The 20,666-nt window shown below is 41.4% G+C and overlaps 2 protein-coding genes across 9 annotated transcripts in view; both read right to left on the reverse strand.

Annotated features, from left to right (window-relative positions):
- Positions 1 to 20,666, reverse strand: part of LOC112572607 (neuroglian-like) — a 170,281-nt gene that overhangs the window by 43,948 nt on the left and 105,667 nt on the right. The gene's annotated exons all lie outside the window — the stretch shown is intronic.
- On the reverse strand, positions 6,599 to 19,480 carry LOC112572613. Of its 2 annotated transcripts, none has more exons than XM_025252372.1 (5): positions 19,429 to 19,480; positions 18,834 to 19,089; positions 18,236 to 18,459; positions 17,920 to 17,982; positions 6,599 to 6,890 (listed from the first exon to the last, which is right to left on the reverse strand). In XM_025252372.1, the coding sequence occupies exons 2-5, from the start codon at positions 19,046 to 19,048 to the stop codon at positions 6,742 to 6,744; spliced, it is 651 nt and encodes a 216-aa protein (XP_025108157.1). In that variant the 5' UTR covers positions 19,049 to 19,089; positions 19,429 to 19,480; the 3' UTR covers positions 6,599 to 6,741. The 2 variants fall into 2 exon arrangements, with proteins under 2 accessions (XP_025108157.1, XP_025108156.1); XM_025252371.1 differs by lacking the exon at positions 6,599 to 6,890 and adding an exon at positions 16,673 to 17,421.

Here is a 20,666-nt window from a genome sequence, read left to right on the forward strand (position 1 = left end):
CTTTTCAGCTCGGTCCTGGAGCGAAATTTCGTACCGCCAGGACTGGAAAATAAAAAAAAGAAAGGAAACATCAAACAATCTGACGGCTTTGTAATTACAGAAAATTGGGGTTATTAACTGATAGCTTGCTATAGACCGAGATAGGACAGAATAGCTATTGCCTGCTTTCCACAAATTGTCAACGATACACGTAAATAACTTGCACTAGCCGACTCGCTATCGATGAATATTCTTATAGAATATAGGATGGAGAAGACACTTACTCCTAGATGCAAATTAAGGGTTCAGTGAAAATGCAATTGTTTCCAAGTTATTGAGTGATGTTCAACATATTACTTCTTAAAATCTGAGTGAACCGCATAGCAGTCCTCCTTTCTCGAGAGACAAGTCTACAGAAATCGCTGAATTTAGAAAGATGACAGACATAACGGACTTTAAGCTACATTCACGATGCCAAAGCTACAACCAATGGGAGAGCTAAGATAACATATTGACCTTTAGTATTTGTGACGTCACGTGAGTATAGAGCAGGAGCACGCAAGGATCACATTCACTTAGACTTTGAGAAACAACATCTTGTTTCCATTTCAACCTAGTTAGTTGAAAAACAAAACCCTGTTGGCCACACTAGAAAGCTACAAAGTGTCGTAAGATAATGTAGGTGCAGTGTTTTGTCAAAGTACTTACCTGTAGATATACACATCACATCTTCCAGCGCACCTTCCCCCTTTCCGCACGACTCCTTCACCCCGCCATCCCTCTGGCAAACGGTGGGTGGAGCTGGTGTCCCTAGCAACGTAACAGCAAATATTTGTATGACATTTATAAGCATAGCATTGCGAGATGTAAAGCTAAAAAAAATGAGCTCTTTTTAATTCTCTTTTCCGGATCCAGATTGTAACTGATATCATTAAATGCTGTAACTACTCTGACATAAGGAACTTAGAAACCTGTCAACCATTGAACTGATGGCTGTGACATTTACCAGGTGAGTTTTGCTCAGACAGCTTTCAGCTACCCGCTGATGAGCTATTTATGATAGTCCATATAACACTTATCTGCCTACTTATGGTTGTTTTTGGTAAGAACTCCGTCTAAGCCTACTCCATACAATAAATAATAGCTCACCGGTGTGCTGGGGTCCGTAAGGTTTTTTCCTCGGGAAGCACCTCAACGTCAGTAGTGACCTCCTCGAGAGAATGTGACCTGCAAATAAAAGGGTGAATAAAGAAAATGCGTGAGCATGCACACACACAAACACACATTAACCTAGTCCATTTACAGAGTTTAAAACTAGCCCATACAACACGTATCTACCTCCTGATGGCTGTTTTTGGTAAAAACTGAGTCTAAACCTACTCCATACAATAAATAATAGCTCACTGGTGTGCTGAGGTTTCTACGTTCTCTTCCTCGAGAAGCAACTCCACGTCGCTATCGACGTCCCCGGGAGAATGTGACCTGCAAATAAAAGAGTGAATGAATGAAAATACACACACAAGAACGCATATTTACCCAGTCCATTTATCAAGCAGCTCGCTTTAACAGAGTTGTAATCTACCATGCTTAGATACTTTAATAATACTTTAAGTAGATGAGCCTCACCTGCTCTCCTCTACGATCTTGCACTCCAATTCCACAATTTCCAACAAGCTGCTCGGAAAAAAGTACCTGAGGGAAAGAAAAGTTAAATCTCGATAAATCATTTAATCTTGATTAACATTTCGGACTAAACACAACAGGAAGTCATTCTAAACTAAAAGCACAATTAGAAGAAATCAGACAAATGTTTACACAATCTTTGAGGTCAGTAAGTACGGAGACTTAATTAATTGTTGTCAAATAACAGAATATAATGCGACAACTTTTATAAATAAAGCAGTGCGAGAGGATAGGAGGCGGGGGAAGAGAGACACAAACAGTCAAACGATTTTTGTGTTTGACTCGTCATCACTATCATCTGTTCCATCTGTGCTTTAAAAGAGAGCTAGGAGCTTTCATCCCTCCACCGTCGGTTAGGTTTACTCTCAATATAAACCCGTGGACCAAATAATAACAGCTCCTGATAAGCGAGTGGACCTAGTCATCGTAAATGACGCTAGACGTTACTTTATTTCCTTCATGTAGGTTGACTTTGTGGAGATATCTAGTGCTAGAGAAGCAGTTACCTACCTCCCCTTATTCATATTATGTATGCCAGTAACTGGCGAATATTTCAGACCTCTAGCACGATGGGAAGTGGATGAAAAATCAAGTACAAAATTCGACCAAACATACATACATAAACAGAAGGAAGCTGTACTCACTCCAAATCGATCAGACATAACCTGTCCTCTTCCGCAGACATCTGAGAGGGTTTATCATCCATGTTTGTTAGTTTTATGTAGGGCGTCCAAACTTTGAACGAAACTCACAGTTGACACTGTTGGTAGGGCACGTGGTTCCGCTCTGAGGTTCGCAACTCAACTAAACCGGTAGTGACGAGGAGCGGCTTTTACAGTTCTAGCTGTGCCACCCAGTCCACTACCCTGACACTATCATCGCACTCCCACCCAGCACGGGAGGACCCTATGATCCCTACCTGTGACATCACCGCGGGGTGTTACGTGTTGTCCACCGACCACCCGCCGCGGGTAACAACTTGTTTTCACACTAGCAATTAATGTGCCCCCATACCATACCCACTCCCCGATCAGTGTCAATCGTTGGGGTTATAGGTCACAATACGCAACAGACAATGGAAACCGGGGGAAGGGGGAGGATTTGCGGTTCGTTAAGAGCGAGTTAATGAGCTTAAAGTGTTCTTCGCACTGTTAATGCAGCTTTTTAGAATGGTCTTTTCATCTTCTTTCCTTCTATTGTGTACTCTTCTGTCATCCTTAAGGACAAAACACCTATCGACTCTGGTTGTTTCAATGTTTATTATCTTAAAATAAAAGCGAGCAAATTTATGCATGTTTTTTTTTTTAGGACAATGAGGTGGATGGAGGCTTCATTAGCGATATGCCACGCGAGTTAGGAATGTGGACAGAGTGAGATCCAATACGCCACGTATATCTTTCACCTAGGTGTCACTGTGAAGTTTGGGGACAGCTAAGTTTGAGAACAGGGAGAGGACAGTCAAAGCTTGCTTTGAACACCGTCAAAGAAAGGCGAGCTTAAATCTTTTCTAATACTGTTGTTAGCTTCCCTGATAAAGCAGATATCAACCTTTGCTGGGATGTGGGGGTGGCTGGGGTAGTTTACAGTTACTTTTAGTATCGAGACTTGAGTCAGTTATGTACTTAATAAAACAAGTGTTGAACGTTGGACCAAGTTTGGCAAAGTTGTGTAATGGGTTGTCAACACAAAGCGCGCGCTCACGCTCTCTCTCTCCTTTCCTCTCTCCCTCTCATCCTCTCTAATCTCTCCCTCTCTAATCTCTCTCTCCCTCTCTCTCTCTCTCTCACTCACACACACACTGTACCTGTATCAATCAGTTTTTGAGGGGAGAGAGAGACGCGGAGAGTGGGGTTTAAGGATGGAAGGATCATTGACTTCTTGATCCGTCTTTTCGGCGGGTGCTGATGAGAAGAAGACGGTCGTGCCTCAAACTATTGCTTTCCACCAGCCCTGAGGGTCAATTAACGACATGAAACAATCCCAGCAATCATCAGTGCCGTCGCCGTGGTTGACCGTCTCGCTTCACAGCACCCACAGCATGACGTCTGGCAGGTGCTAACAGGTAGCACACCAGTCACCTACCCCCACCATGCACCCTTCTCTTGGTGTCAGCAGGGGTCAATCACACACCAAACAATGTCCGTCGTGGATAGGATTTTGACACCTCGAACTCTGCGATTGAAAGGCGTGAAAGCTTGTCATTTGCTTGTCATTTACGGAAAGGACGATATACAAACCCACCATTGTCTCTGGGTACCCAGGCCTCCAGCTAGTACCTACTATCACACAGGGCCACGTGCTCACCTGACGTCATACCCTTGATGCTAAACCCATTCAACCGAAACCACTACGCATGCGTCCTTGATCAAACAGTTCTGTTCGGCCGGTTACTTGCAAGAACAATAGAAGAGATTCTTCCTTTCATCTTTCTTTTACCTAAGTATTTTGTGTTTAAAGCTGTTCGTTTTGTAATAGTTTTTATACTTCAGACACTATTCTCTCTCTCTCACACACACACACACACACAGACACGAGAACGCATAAGAATTTGTAGACCACCAGAACTCGATCATCAATAATAAAAGCCACAATAAGTTAAATGTGATAAAATCTGTGGACTGTAACCAACAGCTGTTACTAAATCGTGTTTGGTAACCTAAAGTGTTTTTCACTGCTGCTTATTTTAATTTATTAAACTCAACGTTCTCTTAATCAAGATGAGGCAATTAAGAGCGTGCAGGTGTGTCGCAAACTTACAGTAACGTGCTTCAGTCACCCGTATCGGGGAAGCGGATGTGGGGGATTGGTGTTATAAGCCGAGACGGGGGGGGGGGGGCATTGGTGTTTTACGCCATGTCAGCAACTAAGGCTATATTACGGCAAGCAGCCAGCCCTGTAAACAGATGCCACGTGCAGAGAAAGAACAGAGTGCCCGAGACGAGAAATGAACTCTGGGCAGCCAACCTTCACTGTATTGGTGACAGGCGCTAACAGCGTTAACCGTTGCGCCACCGGGCCGCTCTTATAAGCCGAGACAACCATAAGACTGTATCATGGCAAGGCGGCTAGCCCTGTAAACAGATGTCACATGCAGAGAAAGAACAGCGTGCCCGAGACGAGAGCTGAATTCAGGACAACCAACCCTCACTGTACTGGGATTGTCCTCAAACCACACTGTACTCCCCTGATTTCAAACCACCGGTGTTACCATGAATGCATCGTGTATATATATATAATCGAGAGGAAAGGTCCTTATAATTATAATACGTCGAGAAAATAGAAATTAATAAAATAAAATTCCTAAAAATGCAGAAATGCGTGGGTCAAGTACGGAATAACTATTTTGGGCATTTTTCTTACGCTAGTTATAGAGCTTTAGAGTTTCAACAAACAAAGTTCATGGGTCATAACAACAACAGGCAATAAATCTCTAGGCAACAACCTTTGCGTCGTCTGCTGTAACCCTCGTAGCACTGCACAAAAATAGAATTACGTAATAAAACAATGACGTGACTCACGCCTCGAGAAAATATCGATTTTCGGGCGTGTCATGAACCAGCCTGGTTCAAGGCCATGACAACCGGGTAGATAATTATGGGTGGGTGTAACGAGACCCAAGGTAGCCGAGTAGTGCTACCAGTTCCAGAGCAAGGAACAGTTGGTGACTCGGGGTCATAACAGGTCACGAGACTGTGAACTGTGGGTCAAGAAAGGACGAACCGTACCGGACTGGGAAGAAAGTGTGGTTTTCGCTTTGTTGACCTGATGTTTGGTCGTTTATTGGTGTATCCATAGTGTGTTTTATAGTATTCAACCTCATTTCTTTCTAAATTTTTTGTTTTTAAATTATAATTTGTTGACTCAGTAACCGCGTTGTCGGCTGAGTTTGCGCACGCGAGTGAGTGTGATTACTAGTGATACACGTGTACGTGCGATTAGGTGGGTGCGAGGACGTGAGTGTGCGAAAGTCGGGTGAGCGAGCCAGCAGGTGTTCCCTTTACCCTCGGGTGAGTTGGGCCCATCCAAAATTAGGTGTACATAAAAGACTCGCATTATACTAAGGATGCGTAAAACATGTTGGAAGATGCCCATCGTGAAGTGGTCAGACGTTACAAGTGTACTCTCTCTCTCACACACTCTCTTTTTTTTTAACTCATCAAATATCCCAAATAATTTGGAAAGGGTTTGTGGAAAGCGTATCGAAAGCAAGCGGAGTCGAAAACAAAACGAAGTTGATTGTCATTTATGTTTGACTTTTTGTTTGCGACAAGAAAAAGCAGAAGATGCCCCAGATGCACTGATAACACTAATGATGATGAAAGATGATTTAGCAAAGAGAAAAAAGTACATGTATCTGTGATTAATCTTCAATTTCTTGTGATTAATAAATTATTTTGTTGTATATCAAATATTTACCAGAAAAAGTAGTGAACGTGTGTTGGTTTCAAGGGGCCCATCATTTCAAGTATAAAATGTAGTTAACTTTGATGATGTTATAGTCCTCTTTAAATTTTCAAATATTAATACAAAATGTAAACAAACCATTCAAATACAAAACAACAAAAATCCCAAAAGATGTATGACATGTAGGAATGTGAGTGTATTTTTATTTTTTTTTCCTCTTCCATCAAAAAAAAAAGAAGAAGAAGGTAACACAAAAAGGCCTCACAAATCTGAGACAATGTAAAAATTGTCATTAGAAATGAAAACTAGTTTGTCAGGTTCTAAAGAAACTTTTACTTCACAGTGTGTACCATCGCAAAATACAGTCTGACCTTTAGTTTCCTCAATCTCTATTGTCTGGAAGAGTGAGTCATGCATATCATAATCGAAATCACTAAATTAGTTTTGTGATCCCTTGCCACGCAAATTTTTTTTTTTTTTTTTAATTAAATTTGTGATGGACGGTGTTAGTTAAATGCAGTTGAGAATGTAAACAAGAGAGTTTATGAGCACGAAATCTTTTGTCAACCAGTGATGATTACAGTGTTCTTGTACACATTTCTGCTCCAAGAAACACTTTCCCGCTTACATATGGTGGGCAAGGGAGACTACCGCACACAGCAGTGATGTAATGAATCAGTTCGCCGTCGTTATTCTTGTCGGACCCGACGATCGTGTGCTGGTCCTTGTCAACACAGACGAACTCTGTTGATGAGGGGTCAAGGGCAAGCACTGGGCGTTGGCGGATGCTCCAGCGTGATCGTAAAATGAGCCGCCAATGAGACCTGAACAGAGGAAAAAAAATTCTGATTCATCTGCATTAAAAGAAACTTATTGCTGACATTATTCATTTAATAATATCTGCTTTCATTAGAGTCATGTCGTGGCCAGAACCAGGATAACACAAGAAGCCATTTTCGGTATCAAAGATGCGATTGTGCTCCTGTATGTTTACAGTCTGTGTCCTAGTGATTGTTGTGTGTTGCTAGGTGTATGTTCGCGTCTATGCACGTTTTAATCTGTATGTGTGTCTGCATGAGCGTGCGTATCTGTGTGGGTAAATATGTACGCGCATGCGCGATGGGAAGTTTAGACCACTGCAATAAAGCTCATCATTTGTCACATCTTCCTATCATATGACCTTCCCCATCATGAGATACATAACCGTTTATTGTGATTATCCTTCTTGTCACCCCGTACTATGTTATTCCGATACAATCTCATTCTAACGCCCACTCGCCCACACACCTCGGTCCTCTAGCATCAAATGTAACCTCAAGCTCGCTGTCATGGTAATGAACTGTCATGCAAAGCTGCTAGCAGATTCCAAAATATAATTACAATCATTAACAACTCGGTCAAAACAAAGCTCTTTAAGCACAAACACACTGACTTACGCTCATGAAGTTGAGAAAGGTCTCTAATCTGGCATGTTGAAGCTGGTGGGATTTATTCATCACACCATGTCACAGGCATTCCGTCACAGACAATGGAGTTGTGGTTCTGGGTTTGCAACTTATGTGTGCGTCTGTGCGTGTGCATGCATACTCTTAGAAAAAAGCAAAGTGTTGAACATCAAAAGTATCAAGATTATGTAAGAAACACCAACAATATTTTTTAAGTAAACGATAAACGATAATTTTTTTTTTAAATGGCGATGTTAACAGTTCACATGTTTGAGCCTACACGAGATTTTGAACACCCTAAAGCTAGTTTTACATTCTAGTGACTTGACTAAATTGTAGACAAAAAGGTCATTTGAGTATTAAAACACACATCAGGGACACAACTCAACACGTACTTTAACAATTTCGACTGTGAGAATCTTTCGTGGTGGCTACGGCCTAGTTGCACGTGTTTAAAAATCTTTAATGGAAAAAAAGTTTCCACTAATATCGTCATTCTTTGACATACCTCTGCCTCCTCATTTTCCTCTCTCTTCTCATTTGGTCATTGCAGCTGTTGGTACTAGTTTCTCTGATGCTTTTCGACTAGAGTTGTTTACGAAAAAGCGTAGCGTAAACTAGCCAACCCACCCACCCGCGTGAGTTTGGTGAGTAGTGTTCACTCCGAGGTTTCGTGACAAGTCCCAATCGCTTGCCCTTCCCGCCCCCCTCTCTCTCTCACACACACACACATGTTCATGTGCAGCTAAAACGCCACGCGCGAACACATTCACACATACTTTCACGTGCACGCACACACACGTGTGTGTATATATATATCTACACACGGGGCGAGTAAGACATAATTTTGCACTTTTCCGTGCCGACCGCTGACCGTTCTCGTTGCGGTCATTGTCGGTGTGTTCTTGACTGAAATCTTATTTTTTAAAATTTGAAATATCAAGTCAGAATGACAGTGATCGACCAATCGTTTTTCGTTTATACAAAAGCCAGAGGAAATTAATTTCATCAAGAGGAAAAACAATAAAGACAGCTAGACCTTAAAGCACGCTAAACTGTAAGTTTTACGACTACTAAAGTTACTGCTACCTCCGATAGTTGCATCCGCGTATGTGACGACAGTGATCGACACATAACACAGGCGCACACGGGTGAAGGATAAACACTATGTATTGTCTTTCATATTCGTTTCTTTCTTTCTTTTTTTTTTCATCCAATGGTGAAATTTTACTACGTACTGACCGCTCAGGTGTGCACGGCTCTCAAATGTTCGTCCTAGGCTGTTGTGGACACTCTTCCCAATGTTTGTTGTCTTTATTAAGTTACTTGACAAAATGAAGATATTGCCAGTGGAATTATATCTTTTAAGCATACTGTTATATACTGGAAAAATAATAAACCATTACAATTAATGGTTAATGTAAGGGAACGGAAAGATCGTCGATCTCGGGGCTTGTGCTGACTCATGGCGGCCCCGTCGAATGGTGATGATAAATATAAACTTTTTTAAGTTTTTGAAATTTCGGAAGTTTTGTGAATAAGAAATAAACTCCAGCCTAAAATAATTACAGCAATAGTCGGCGCTTAAGAAAAACATGTGAAAACTGCAACTGTTTCCCCCCTCCCTCCATCATACAATAACGATAACCCAATTAACTAGAGTTACCTTTCCGCACGTTTGATTTGATCTACGCATGGACGTGTACAGTTAGATATTAACCATTTGTACAACAACTAAATACCGTCTTTTCATTAAATGTTATAACCTGATCAATTCACAGAATAAATAATTCTAGCGATAATTCTACATGTGAAATAACGGGTTGTTTTTGTTTTTTTTATTCTAATGCATATACATATATTTTGGAAATGTAACACAATTAGCCCATTAGAATGCTTTGTTTTTATTATTAAATAATACATACACACAGCATAAAATACTATCACATAAAACACTTTACATAAATAAATTAACAAACATATCCCTGGCAATGCATACAGTACCAATCTTTTCTCGACCTCATCATACCCTACCATTAGATTAAAAAAACTTTCTTCTGTTCTTTCCATTTTTAAAGGCTTATCGTCAACGTTAAAATTATTAGAATTATTTGAGTCAAAGCCATCTTTAAATCCCTGAGCACAATAGCCTGCAAAAATGATAAACGATCACACCAGTCGATCATCCACTTTTTGTGTGTGTGTTTTTTAGTCATCAGTCAAACTTCTGTATCCGCGCAATCACACAGCCTGACATGGTACACCCACCCTTACCTGACAGTTACATTAGACAAAGATCTTGCATGGTCGCCAGCGTGCAGTGGTCCAATTCTAAACTCATGAACGCCTCCCTCCTGCTTTGTGGCGACCCGGCCTTTATACACTTAGAGACACAGATGATGCTTTGAGCATACAGTGAGAGTGGATTCAATCCTTCCGCTTTGTACGCAGCCATCGCAGCGCCAAGTATTTCCTCTCGTGTTTTATAATCTACTTTAGTACAGTCCCTCATGACGACTTTAATGCTGTAAAGCATTCTATTCAGATTTCGGGTGGTTGTGGCCCCGAGGCGGTACAGCTTTAAAAGGATGGACACGTCATAGTTGCGGCAAAAGCCTACCAATGGGCAATAGCATGAAAAAAAGGGCGTATTCAGACACGAGAGAGCAGCTCCACATCTTAGAAGAACGTCCACGAGCTTTTCACGGACCGCCCTGTCTTCAGGACACGCGGCATAGTACAGCGGCGTTCTGCCCTCGTCGTCCTCGACCAGGACGTTGGCCCCGCAAGCGACCAGCTGCTCAATAAAGGCATAGTGCCCAGACTTGCAGGCAAAATGTAGCGGGGTTCTCCCTTGGCAATCTCTCGCGTTGAGATAAACCAAAGGTTGCTGCAGCAAAAAGGACACGCAGCTTTTAAAGCGATAGCTAAGCTGCACTGTGCTGTAGCAGAGGGAGCAATAGTATGCCGTCGTGGGTAACTTGTAATGAAAGAGAATGTGAAGAGCAGTTCTATACAGCCGCTCACTATTTCCAGACATCATGGCGTTGACGTCAGCACCCAAACTGAGGAGGATCTTTATAGCTTTCAGGTCGAGGTTATAGACTGCGGAATGAAGAGGTAGGTAGCCTGCACCGTCGGGTACGTTCAGCAGCAGTGTCTGCTGCTTTTCAGAGATGATATCAGACAAGTCAACGCTTCTCTTAACTGCCAGGTGCAAAGCAGTCCCTAGGCTGTTGGTCTCACCGTCATACCAAGCTCCGTATGAGGGAAGCAGCAGACGTAATAATATGTAATTGTCCAAACCCGGGCAAAGCCCGCAGGAACACTCTCTAGCGATCATCACGTGAGGCAACGTGTTGACGGCTACGGCGGCCTCCAAGCTGAGGTCCGCTCCTGACTTCACCAGAATTTTTGCAATGCTGGCGCCAGGAAGCGTGGCCTTTAGAAGGGCAAAGTGTAAAGGAGTCAAGGCGAAACGTCGGTTCTGCCAAGTGGTGAACTGCCCGGCATTGACATCAGCCCCCACAACCAGCAGCAGCTCCGCGACCTTCGGGTCATCGCTCAGAGCCGCGAAGTGCAGGGCCGTGAGTCCGTCCTTGTTCTGGGCGGTCACTAGCTTCTTGCGTTCGTCTTCGTCCTCACACATCAGCAAAAGGAGGGCAACCATGGTCATGGCAGAGCCCGAGGCAGCGGCCAGCATAAGGGTGGTGTTGTCTCGGCTATCCCTTGCTTGAATGTCAGCTGTCTTCTTCTCGAACATCATTGTGGCCAGATCCTTGTGGCCAAAGAGACAGGCCAGGTGTTGCGGGTAGCAGGTGTAAGGCTCCATGCACAACCAAGGGATGTAAGTTGCCTGGGCCACTAACGACCAGGGTATCTCATCCAGCTGAACGGACATCTTGGAGTGTGGATCGAGGGCTTCTAGGAAAGAGCAGTCTGAAAAGTTAGAAAAAAACAGCAGTGAATGAGTCGTGCTAGTTGCAAAGTGTTAATGGTAATAAGTATCAAACAGCATAATATATAGTACACAGAAACTAATGCCTTTAAAGCCACGAATGCACGTAACCTAACTTTTAAGAAAACTTCATTTAACCTACCGAGACCCAAGAAGTATTCCAAATATATGTTGAAGCTGAGGACATTTTTCACAGACTTTTCGAGCAAAACTTGACCATTCGTTTTCGATAACCATTCCTTTACCTTTACCACGGTATACCAGTGCGTTTGTCTTAACAACTACTATACATTAGCTCATTTATCTCATTAGCCTATTCTCATTAGCAAAACCTGCTGTTTAAGCCTCCCTTACAGTAATACGTAGTTGCTGAAAGAGTTAAAGAATCGAATCCTTTTCTAAATAAAGAACGTGCTTTCGATCTCGCTTTTTTCTTGTCTTTTTACACTTATAGCAGGACGACAAGAATAAAAATTTGTGATACAAATATAAACGTATGTTGAGGTCCTTATGCATACCAGCATCCTCCAATATGCTCCGAGAGTATCCTCCTTCGTTGTCAGTGTCGCTCCTGTCGTTGCTTTTCTCACATCCACAAGCCGACTCCGCTGCAACTCTTCGTCGCAGAGCCTCAATATGCTGACCTCGGACATCCTGAGGGTTATTCTGGACATACTCTGCATTTGCTCTTTCTCGGAAATCTCGGAAGGGGCCGTTCAGAAAGTCAAAGTCTGGAGGAAATAGGTCATATCAAGTATTTACTCTTTCGTCTGAGATATACATTCGGAAATAGACTCGTTTACTCGGCGGTTAAATATCAGTTGTAAAGAATTAATCGAAAACAATTAACAGTTCATGTCTTCCTTATTAAAATGTAGCCCACAGGTCACCTGTATAAAAATAGACGGTCATAATAATCAACTAAATTAAATATTAGACACCTCCTTTTCTTTTCCAAAGGAAAATTTTTGCTCCACTGTAGAATTCTTACTGCTGGAGAGTCAAAAAATTTAAAATATCCTGCCTGCTATTTTCTAGTTGTTATACATTATTATTATTTTCTTGTTTTAACCTATAAAAATCCTGCTTATTATTTTCTATACATTTTTTGTTAATTTTCCGAAATTTTGATTTTTTTAAAGTTTTAAGTACATGACCAAACCTATAAAAAGTATTTAACATCAGACAGAGTACGAAGACGGAGAAAGGAGACCTCTATATGAGAACACTGGGTCGCTTTCACGTGACGTCATCAGTTTTTGCGGGCTGCTTCAGCGGCCATGTTGACTCCCCAGTAAAAGTGGCTTGCAACTGATGGATATCATGATCGTTTGAGATATTAAAGTATGCGGAAACATGTATCTCTAAATGTATCTTTTCATAAGATTCCCCAAATAATTGTGAACCAAGGGGACGAAGCAAGAAAACTTAAGTCGTCTGCTGCGGAAGGCAGCCGTTGACAGTAAGAAACTAGTTTTCGTTACACCAGTAGTCCGTAGTTACTAGTTCAGACACGGCTAGTCGCTAGCTTAGTCCACAGCAGTGCAACCAATGAGGAGACTAGTTGGTCGGGTATAGCGGTATTCACTCCGGACTGGCAGGGCACTAGCTGCACCCGAGCAATGCAAGCGGATCCTGACATAAGTAAAAAAGTAAGTAAAAAACAAAATAACAAGTATTACATACCGCTGTAAAACCGGTAAATCACTTTTGCTGTCATTCTCGGGAGTTGTCCGGTACACAACGTGAAACTGCCCGGATCTGAAGCACACATCAGAATAAAAGCAAATGTTTTCGTCCTATTTGTTTGGATTGCCATAATTTATTTTGAAACATAAATATTGAGATGGCACGTCAGGATTTCTTTTTTAAAACTGAAATTATATTATTTCTTCTCTTGATGCCACCTCCACCATTAGCATTACCACCACATTTTTTCAATAGAAAGAAATTTACAAGCGAATCTGATAATAAAAGTGTCATAAATTAACAAAACAATGTTCTTTTAACTTAAAATTGAACTGAATACTGAAGGTTGACCAGAACGCTGCAAATTACGGTTTCAAATATTTGATGTAAGAGGGAAGACCCACTCTACAAAAATTTAACAAAAGATTTGCTGTCAAAGTTTTCACGAGTATTCTAATATTGAAATGCAGTTAGCTATAAGTAGATTTCTATCTTCAAATTACTTGCCTTTTTCTGCACCTTCGTCTTGAGTATATCACTGTTTTTTCTTTCCTCTGTAGGTAGTGACTGTCACACGTGTGCCGTCTGCACGGAATTATCTCAACTGTCTTCTTTGACTTTTGCGACCAATCCGTACAGCGCCTAAACTGTCACGTGACTTATGTTTGCTGATTGGTTGGTTTGTTCAGTTGAGCTGCCACCTTACGGCGATTACTCACTATGTGGGAGGGGAGGTGATGCGCGAGGAGGAGGAAACCAGAATACCCGAAGAAAAGCCCCGACACCCCCCGGCTGACCCGGAGGCTTATGAGGCGCTAAGATGGTCTGCGCAAGTTCATCAGCTCACATTTATCCGACCAGTCGTCATGGCCGTCCCGCACTGACTATCAAGCATGGCCAAGAGTTATGCAACTTTAAATCCCACGCCTGCTGAGACCCTCAATCTCCTCCTTGCCACCATCCTACCCCAGTAGCAAAGAAAGATGGGGTACATCTGGATTCCATGTCATGATTATCGGAGAGGCATATGACACGTACATCAGCCTGGGTCTCATGGTGAAAATGCGAAATGGCAAAATGAAACCATCAAACACGTTTTGGAAATGTAATTATGTTTAAGAATTTTAGAAAGTGTTACAAAAGGGAATGTTAATAAATGTTAACATATAAATAATTTTAACTGTCATACAACACACTTATTTGGATAAAGGTAAAATGCCCTAATTGAAAAATTAAAGTGTAAGGATTAATAACAATCATAATAATTGTCCATCAGACCAAAGCATTCACTAGGGCTTTTACATCGCTGCTTAATCTTATCATTAAAAAAAAATCAAAGAGCGAACTATAGCTTCCACTGACATTCAGTTTTCTTAATAATGATGTTGTGACAACGGCTCAGTCGTGTGTAAGGTGTGTGTGTAAAAAATAAAGATTTAAATGTACAAATCCTAGATTATCTCGTCTTTAGAAAACAGTTTGCCACAAGTATATTCAATTATAGACATTTTTGTAGTTTTTATTTAAAAAAAAATATACTATAGTCGCTTTAGTGGTAGAACAACCTCAGTCTTAATCTGATAACGCGTACTGACGCAGGCGCAAAACACAGCAAAGATTTAAACATGAAATAAGTGTCGTCTGCATTTAAAAAAAAATCCTGCACCTGTAATAGTTTACTTGCTGTTGCCAAAGTCCCAAGGCTGTCTACGGGACATAAGTCCATGAGTCAAAGGTCGCACGTGCCAAAAGTAAATTACTGGGGTGTAAGGGTGGAGAGAAATAAAGTGGGGAGGAAAATAATATCTTTTGGGTATATTTCGCAAATTCTGTTCCATCTTTTATTACGTCATAGGTTAAAGGTCAGGCTTGAGTGTAGTCACACCTTGCGTCAGAGTCGGCGAGCGCTTCGGGTAGCTTCCTGGCCGGAGGCGCAGCAGGTGACTAAATCAGGTAAACATCTCTTCCACGGTGTAGGTCGAAGACCTTTATCACCAGCCCTGATTATGGGGCACAACAGACTTCTGTCTCTAGTTTTAACTGTTGCTATGGCTGCGGCCTTGCGCTGTGTCGGAGCCAAGCTGAGAAAGCTGGACATAAAAATGCCCTGCATAAACTTGTAACAATGTTGCCCTCTCACCTGGTGTGCTTTGTAGTTCTCAATGATATGATTATTTTTCTCCTTATCACGTAGTAACCTTAAAGAGATGCAAAAGTGCCAACAATTAGGGTTGAATGTGACAGGTCGACAAGCGAAGAACAGCTTACGCAAGAAAAGGGGGCGTGCGTGTCAGGTCACATAGAGGTCATGTGGAGCAGACAGCTTGCGGCGATTTCCCACTAATGGCGGAGAGGGAGTGGGGAGGAAACCTCCGACGCAAAGCACTGCGGACAGGTGTCACATACATACAAGTTACAAATTTGAGTAGTCCTGACCCCTTTTCCAGGGGAACAACAGCATCTATCATATTTAACATTTTCATAAACTGTAGTGTGGAAAAAATACAATTAACTTTCGATAGTACAAATATATAATATGTAAAGCAACATTATTATTTTACATACCAACATGACAGTAATTGAAATTAATTATGTTCATAAAACTACATAAACTAAATAGCATTCTGTGAAAAGGTATAAATGACTCGCACAGAAGGAGATAATAAGATGAATTGTTTCTAAAAAGAAAGAAGGAAATAAGAAATCAATAAGGAAAAGTTAAGGAAGAAAAGATGAAAAAATAAAAAAGGAACAAAATAAGATTGAAGTAAGTAAAGAAAAAACGAAGAATGAAAGCAAAGAAGGAAGAATGTCGGTGACAAAATTAAAGAAGAAGGAATGTAGAATGGAAGGAAAAAAGAAAAGAATAAAGGAAGAGCAGGAAAGGAAGTAAACAAGTCAGATTGGGAGAAAGGAAGGACGGAAGAAATAAAGAAAAAGAAGAGAAAAAATGTAAAAGGGAAGAACGGATGAAAAATGCAAGAAAGCAAGGAAGGATATAAAAACGACAGGAAGAAAGGAGGAAATGAAAAGTGAGGATTAGGAAAATAACACCAATAGTTTGTTACCTAACTGTTTAAAATAAACTGCAGTTTACTCGTCCCGTAAGTCCATGAGTAAAGGGACATGACCTTAGTGAAATGCAGGTGGCTTTCAGAAAAGTCGAGGTTACCAATGATTTTGCATCTAATTCGTTAGTGAAAGAAGAAAGAGGAGACAGAGAGGAGAAGAAGACATCCAGCATTCCCCAGCTTCTACCGGATCGGATGCTTCCCACTCCCCCATCACACACACGAACATGTACACAGACACGCAAACGCACATACGCACATCAATACTTATACACACATACACGTTTCCACACGCATGTACGCTCTCTCTCTCTCTCCCACACGCGCTCACACATATGCACACATATGCACCCACTCACACAGGGGTAAACTATTGTTAATATGTTTATTGCCAACACAAAGAACTGTAATAAACAACAACAAAAACTTGTTTTCCCTTTTCGAGATACCGTCGTTTTGCGTCTCTCGCTTGTGTGTATGTAATTCAGGACGTTCCCATGTATACAGTGATTAAAATGCCATTGCCAGCTAGTCACGTAAACACGTGTATGTAAGCGGTAAAGTAAATGAGCTAGCTACAATATTTAAATATCTGCTAATAAAAAAGGAAACAGAAAAGGTTAAGGACTCGGTTGCTTGGTTACGACAGAAATACAAATGTTACTAACTTAAGAGCGAGTTTGAAGTATACAATATTTATCTGTCCTAGTGACATCTATCCTGCATGTGTATGGTCGTTACTTGGAGCAGACGACACAAGGTAACACTTTCCCGCTTACATATGGTGGGCAAGGGAGACTACCGCACGCAGCACTGACGTAATAAAAGAGTTTGCCGTCGTCGTTCTTGTCGGACCCAGTGCGCGTGTGCTGCTCTCTGTCGACACAAATGTATTCTGTCGCTGCAGTGTGAGTGTGGTGTCCTGCCATGAGGTACCCGGAATACTCCACTATCCATCCAGGGAGGCAAGCGCTGGCAGCGGGTACCATGACGATTGTCGCCCGTGGACTGCGGCATACAGCGCACAGGGGGTCATGGTCACTTTTGGGAAGAGGGTGGATTTGGAGTTCAGCTCCATAGATATAAGCGACAAAGCTCGCGCCGGGGACGTTCTCTAAGACAGGGTTCAAGGGCAAGCAGAGGGCGTTGGCGGCTGCTCCAGTGTGAGTGTTCTCTGAGCCGCCAATAACACCTGAACAGAGGAAAAAAATTCTGATTCGTCTGCATGAAAAGAAAATCTCTTTCATCGTCATTGTAGTCAGTCTGGTTGGTTCAGGGAACGAGATTATTGTCTTCAGTCTAGACCAACGTGCTGCAAGGTCAAGGTCCTCAGCAATGTTGACCGATGATAACAAACTGTTAAGATACTTCGTTTGAACACAATCATTCCAATTTTCTGTAGTTCCAATATTTTCTAAATACGTAGTGTTATACGTAAATCCGTGTCTTGTAAATTGTAATTTATTCATGTCCGAGGTTTGAAGGCAATGTTACGTGAAAATTACTGACCACTGAAACTGGCACCGACACTGCATTTTTACACCAGTGACTTTGGCATGAAAAAAACTATTTAGCATTTTACGAATACTTAGCATGAAAAAAACATCTGGCGTATGTACTAATCTGTGTCTTCGCATGTATTGCCATAGACGCACATACTAAGATAATGACACACAGACGCACATACTACCTGAATAAACCAGCTCTGTGCCATTAGGACAGCCACTGTTGCCCCAGCGCTCGTACACGGCTCCTGTAGACAGAAACACAGTTGAAGCCCTCCGTAGTCGCTGACGTAATCAACATTCTGGGGTCAGAACAATCAGGTCAGCGCTTGTGCTCGTATTAGCTTTAGGAGCGCAGCTCTCACTGACAGACTGATTAACAAACAATGAATACAGTGAAGATAACAACTGATGTAAATGGCAGCATTAAAAGTCAGTTTAAACAAACGCAAGACATTAGATTGCTAGCATCTGATTCTTTCACAGGACGAAGAGTAGAACCTGTGTTCATGATGGTAGAAATGTTCTCGGCGACACGGGGAGGCTCACTGCTGATCTGCGGTGTTCTGCCCACAGGCTTACTTCCGGTGTCCGCCAGCATGGCTGACTGGGCGAGAAGATCTGATCGCAGGACGGACAACTCTCTTTGCACCTGCAGACCTTGAAACTGTGAACGGAGCGCTTGTATTTCGCTCGTCACTTCTCTCAAAAAGTTTTGATGTGGACTGAGAAATAATAATAAACAACATAATGACAGTATATTGTCATTATTTTAGCAAGCATCATTTCTTCTTTGTCATTTCCATTGATAATTGTTGTTAAATATGCAATTTTTTCAAGAAAAAATTAATATTGCAAACTGAAGAGTTAATATTAGTCTATCCACCACAGCGGTTTTTAAAGGGCTCGAGAGACAACAAGAAAAAAGGGAGAGATCCACAAAAAGCAAAAGTGAATCGAATAAAGCAACTTGCATAGGAAAATAAACCAAAGCTACATTAGTCCGTGCCGGTATTTTTTAGCTTAATATCTGCACAATAGTTTATATAAATATACTTGAACAATAAAATTCAGATAAGAGTTGTAGCATTGCACTGACCTTTGTGCACCGCACTGCTCGCCAGCTTTCATTTCCGTCACTGTTCTCCTCAACACCTCGAGCTCCGCCTCGATGTGACGTAACTTCCTCATCTCCAGACCTCCAGACCTTGATGCGGCGTCATCAGCTGTAACGTTTGTCTCCAGACTCCTTGTGTAGAGCACAGGAAGTGACGTCAGGAAGCCGACAAACGACAGCAACGCCATTTTATCCATGAAGAAGAAGGTCTTCTTTTTTATTGTGTGGTAAGAGATTTCTAAAGAATAACAGGAATAATACAAGGTGATCATATATTCCATAGCTTGTATTGAGATACTTTACACCGTGTGACTTTGTATCTGGAATCTTGGGTATAGACTTTAGTGTAGACATAGTGTATAGTGTGGACATTCAAAGACACTTCGCTGAACCAGTGATGTAACGGAACGACGGGAGAACTAAACCAAACGAACCAACTTATCCAAAGTTAACGAGCAAACGAATGAATCAACTAGGTAGCCGTTTCAGAAAGAAAATAAGTCTTTTTTCACTTTTCTACCAAAGAGTTCCTTTACGGAACTGACTAAGTTTGGAAAGATAAAGTTGCTCATCTTACCGTTTATGCGCTGTGATGTGATGGAAGTGGAGAACGTTTAGTGTCTTCTTAAAGACTGTCTCACGGACCTTTAATTTATACAAGTCCAGGACAGGAAGGCTGGGAGAAAAAAATACTGAGCAGAAATGCTAGTACAACTATCTTTTCGTGAGAAAGATTTGTGTTGATCTTTAACACTCATACTCCGGCTAATCAGCGTGTGAAAATATTCAAGACTAATAAAAATCGCCCCTAGGCACTTCGTTCAAGAAAAACATTGTTTATGGGAGGTGTCTTTGTTCAGTGGAGAGATCTGGAATGTATAATATTCTACTGCTTCTACGAATAATTTTACATGAGTCTTTAAAACATAAAACATTGAACTAATTTTTTTTGTTGGAAAATGTGTATAAAGTGAAGCAAGAAAAGATGACAAAATAAAAAAGGAACAAAATAAGATAGAAGTAAGTCAAGAAAAAGCGAAGAATGAAAGCGAAGAAGGAAGAAAGTCGGTGACAAAATTAAAGAAGAAGGAATGTAGAATGGAAGGAAGAAAGATAAGAATAAGGAAGAGCAGGAAAGGAAGTAAACAAGTCAAATTGGGACAAAGAAAGGAAGGAAGGAAGGAAGAAATAAAGAGAAAAGTAGAGAAAAAATGTAAAAGAGAAGAAATGATGAAAAATGTAAGATAGACAGCAAGGAAAGATATAAAAATTACAGGAAGAAAGGAGGAAATAAAAAGTGAGGATTAGGAAAATAACACCAATAGTTTGTTACCAAACTATTTAGAATGAACTGAAGTTTACTCGTCCCTTCAGTCCTTGAGTTGATTGAGGCCTTATGTGCAACCCAGTGTTGTCCATAGGAATGGGAATCCCATGGGAATCCCATGGGAAACGTCCCATGGTATGGGATGGGACCGCACACATTTGTATTTCCCATGGTAGTCGATACTTGATATTGCAAAATAAATTTACTGTTATTTCATTCATCAATGATTTAAATCTTTCCTCTGAATCATCTATTGTATGTGAAGTAGCAAGAATTATAGAACAAAAGCCGAAAAGTGGTTTTCAGTGTTGTCCATAGGATTGTTAATACCATGGGAATCCCATGGGAAACATCCCGTGGGATGGGACGGGATGGGACAAGCATAAATTGCCATGGGATGGGATGGGACGGGATAGAAAAATATGTCCCATGGACAACCCTGGTGTAACCTGATGAATGAAGAGGAATAGATAGATAGATCAGTCCAT

The sequence above is a fragment of the Pomacea canaliculata genome, linkage group LG9, assembly GCF_003073045.1.
Source record: "Pomacea canaliculata isolate SZHN2017 linkage group LG9, ASM307304v1, whole genome shotgun sequence".
Lineage (NCBI taxonomy): Eukaryota > Metazoa > Mollusca > Gastropoda > Architaenioglossa > Ampullariidae > Pomacea > Pomacea canaliculata.

What these genes read in the sequence shown, in the direction of transcription:
- LOC112572613 (XM_025252371.1), bottom strand. Translation starts at nt 19,048, where the DNA reads ATGGATAAAATGGCGTTGCTGTCGTTTGTCGGCTTCCTGACGTCACTT. An exon ending in TTCTACCATCATGAACACAG is followed by an intron (nt 17,983 to 18,235) that starts GTTCTACTCTTC and finishes TTCTGTCTACAG; the next exon opens with GAGCCGTGTACGAGCGCTGG. An exon ending in CACAGAGCTGGTTTATTCAG is followed by an intron (nt 17,422 to 17,919) that starts GTAGTATGTGCG and finishes TCCTCTGTTCAG; the next exon opens with GTGTTATTGGCGGCTCAGAG.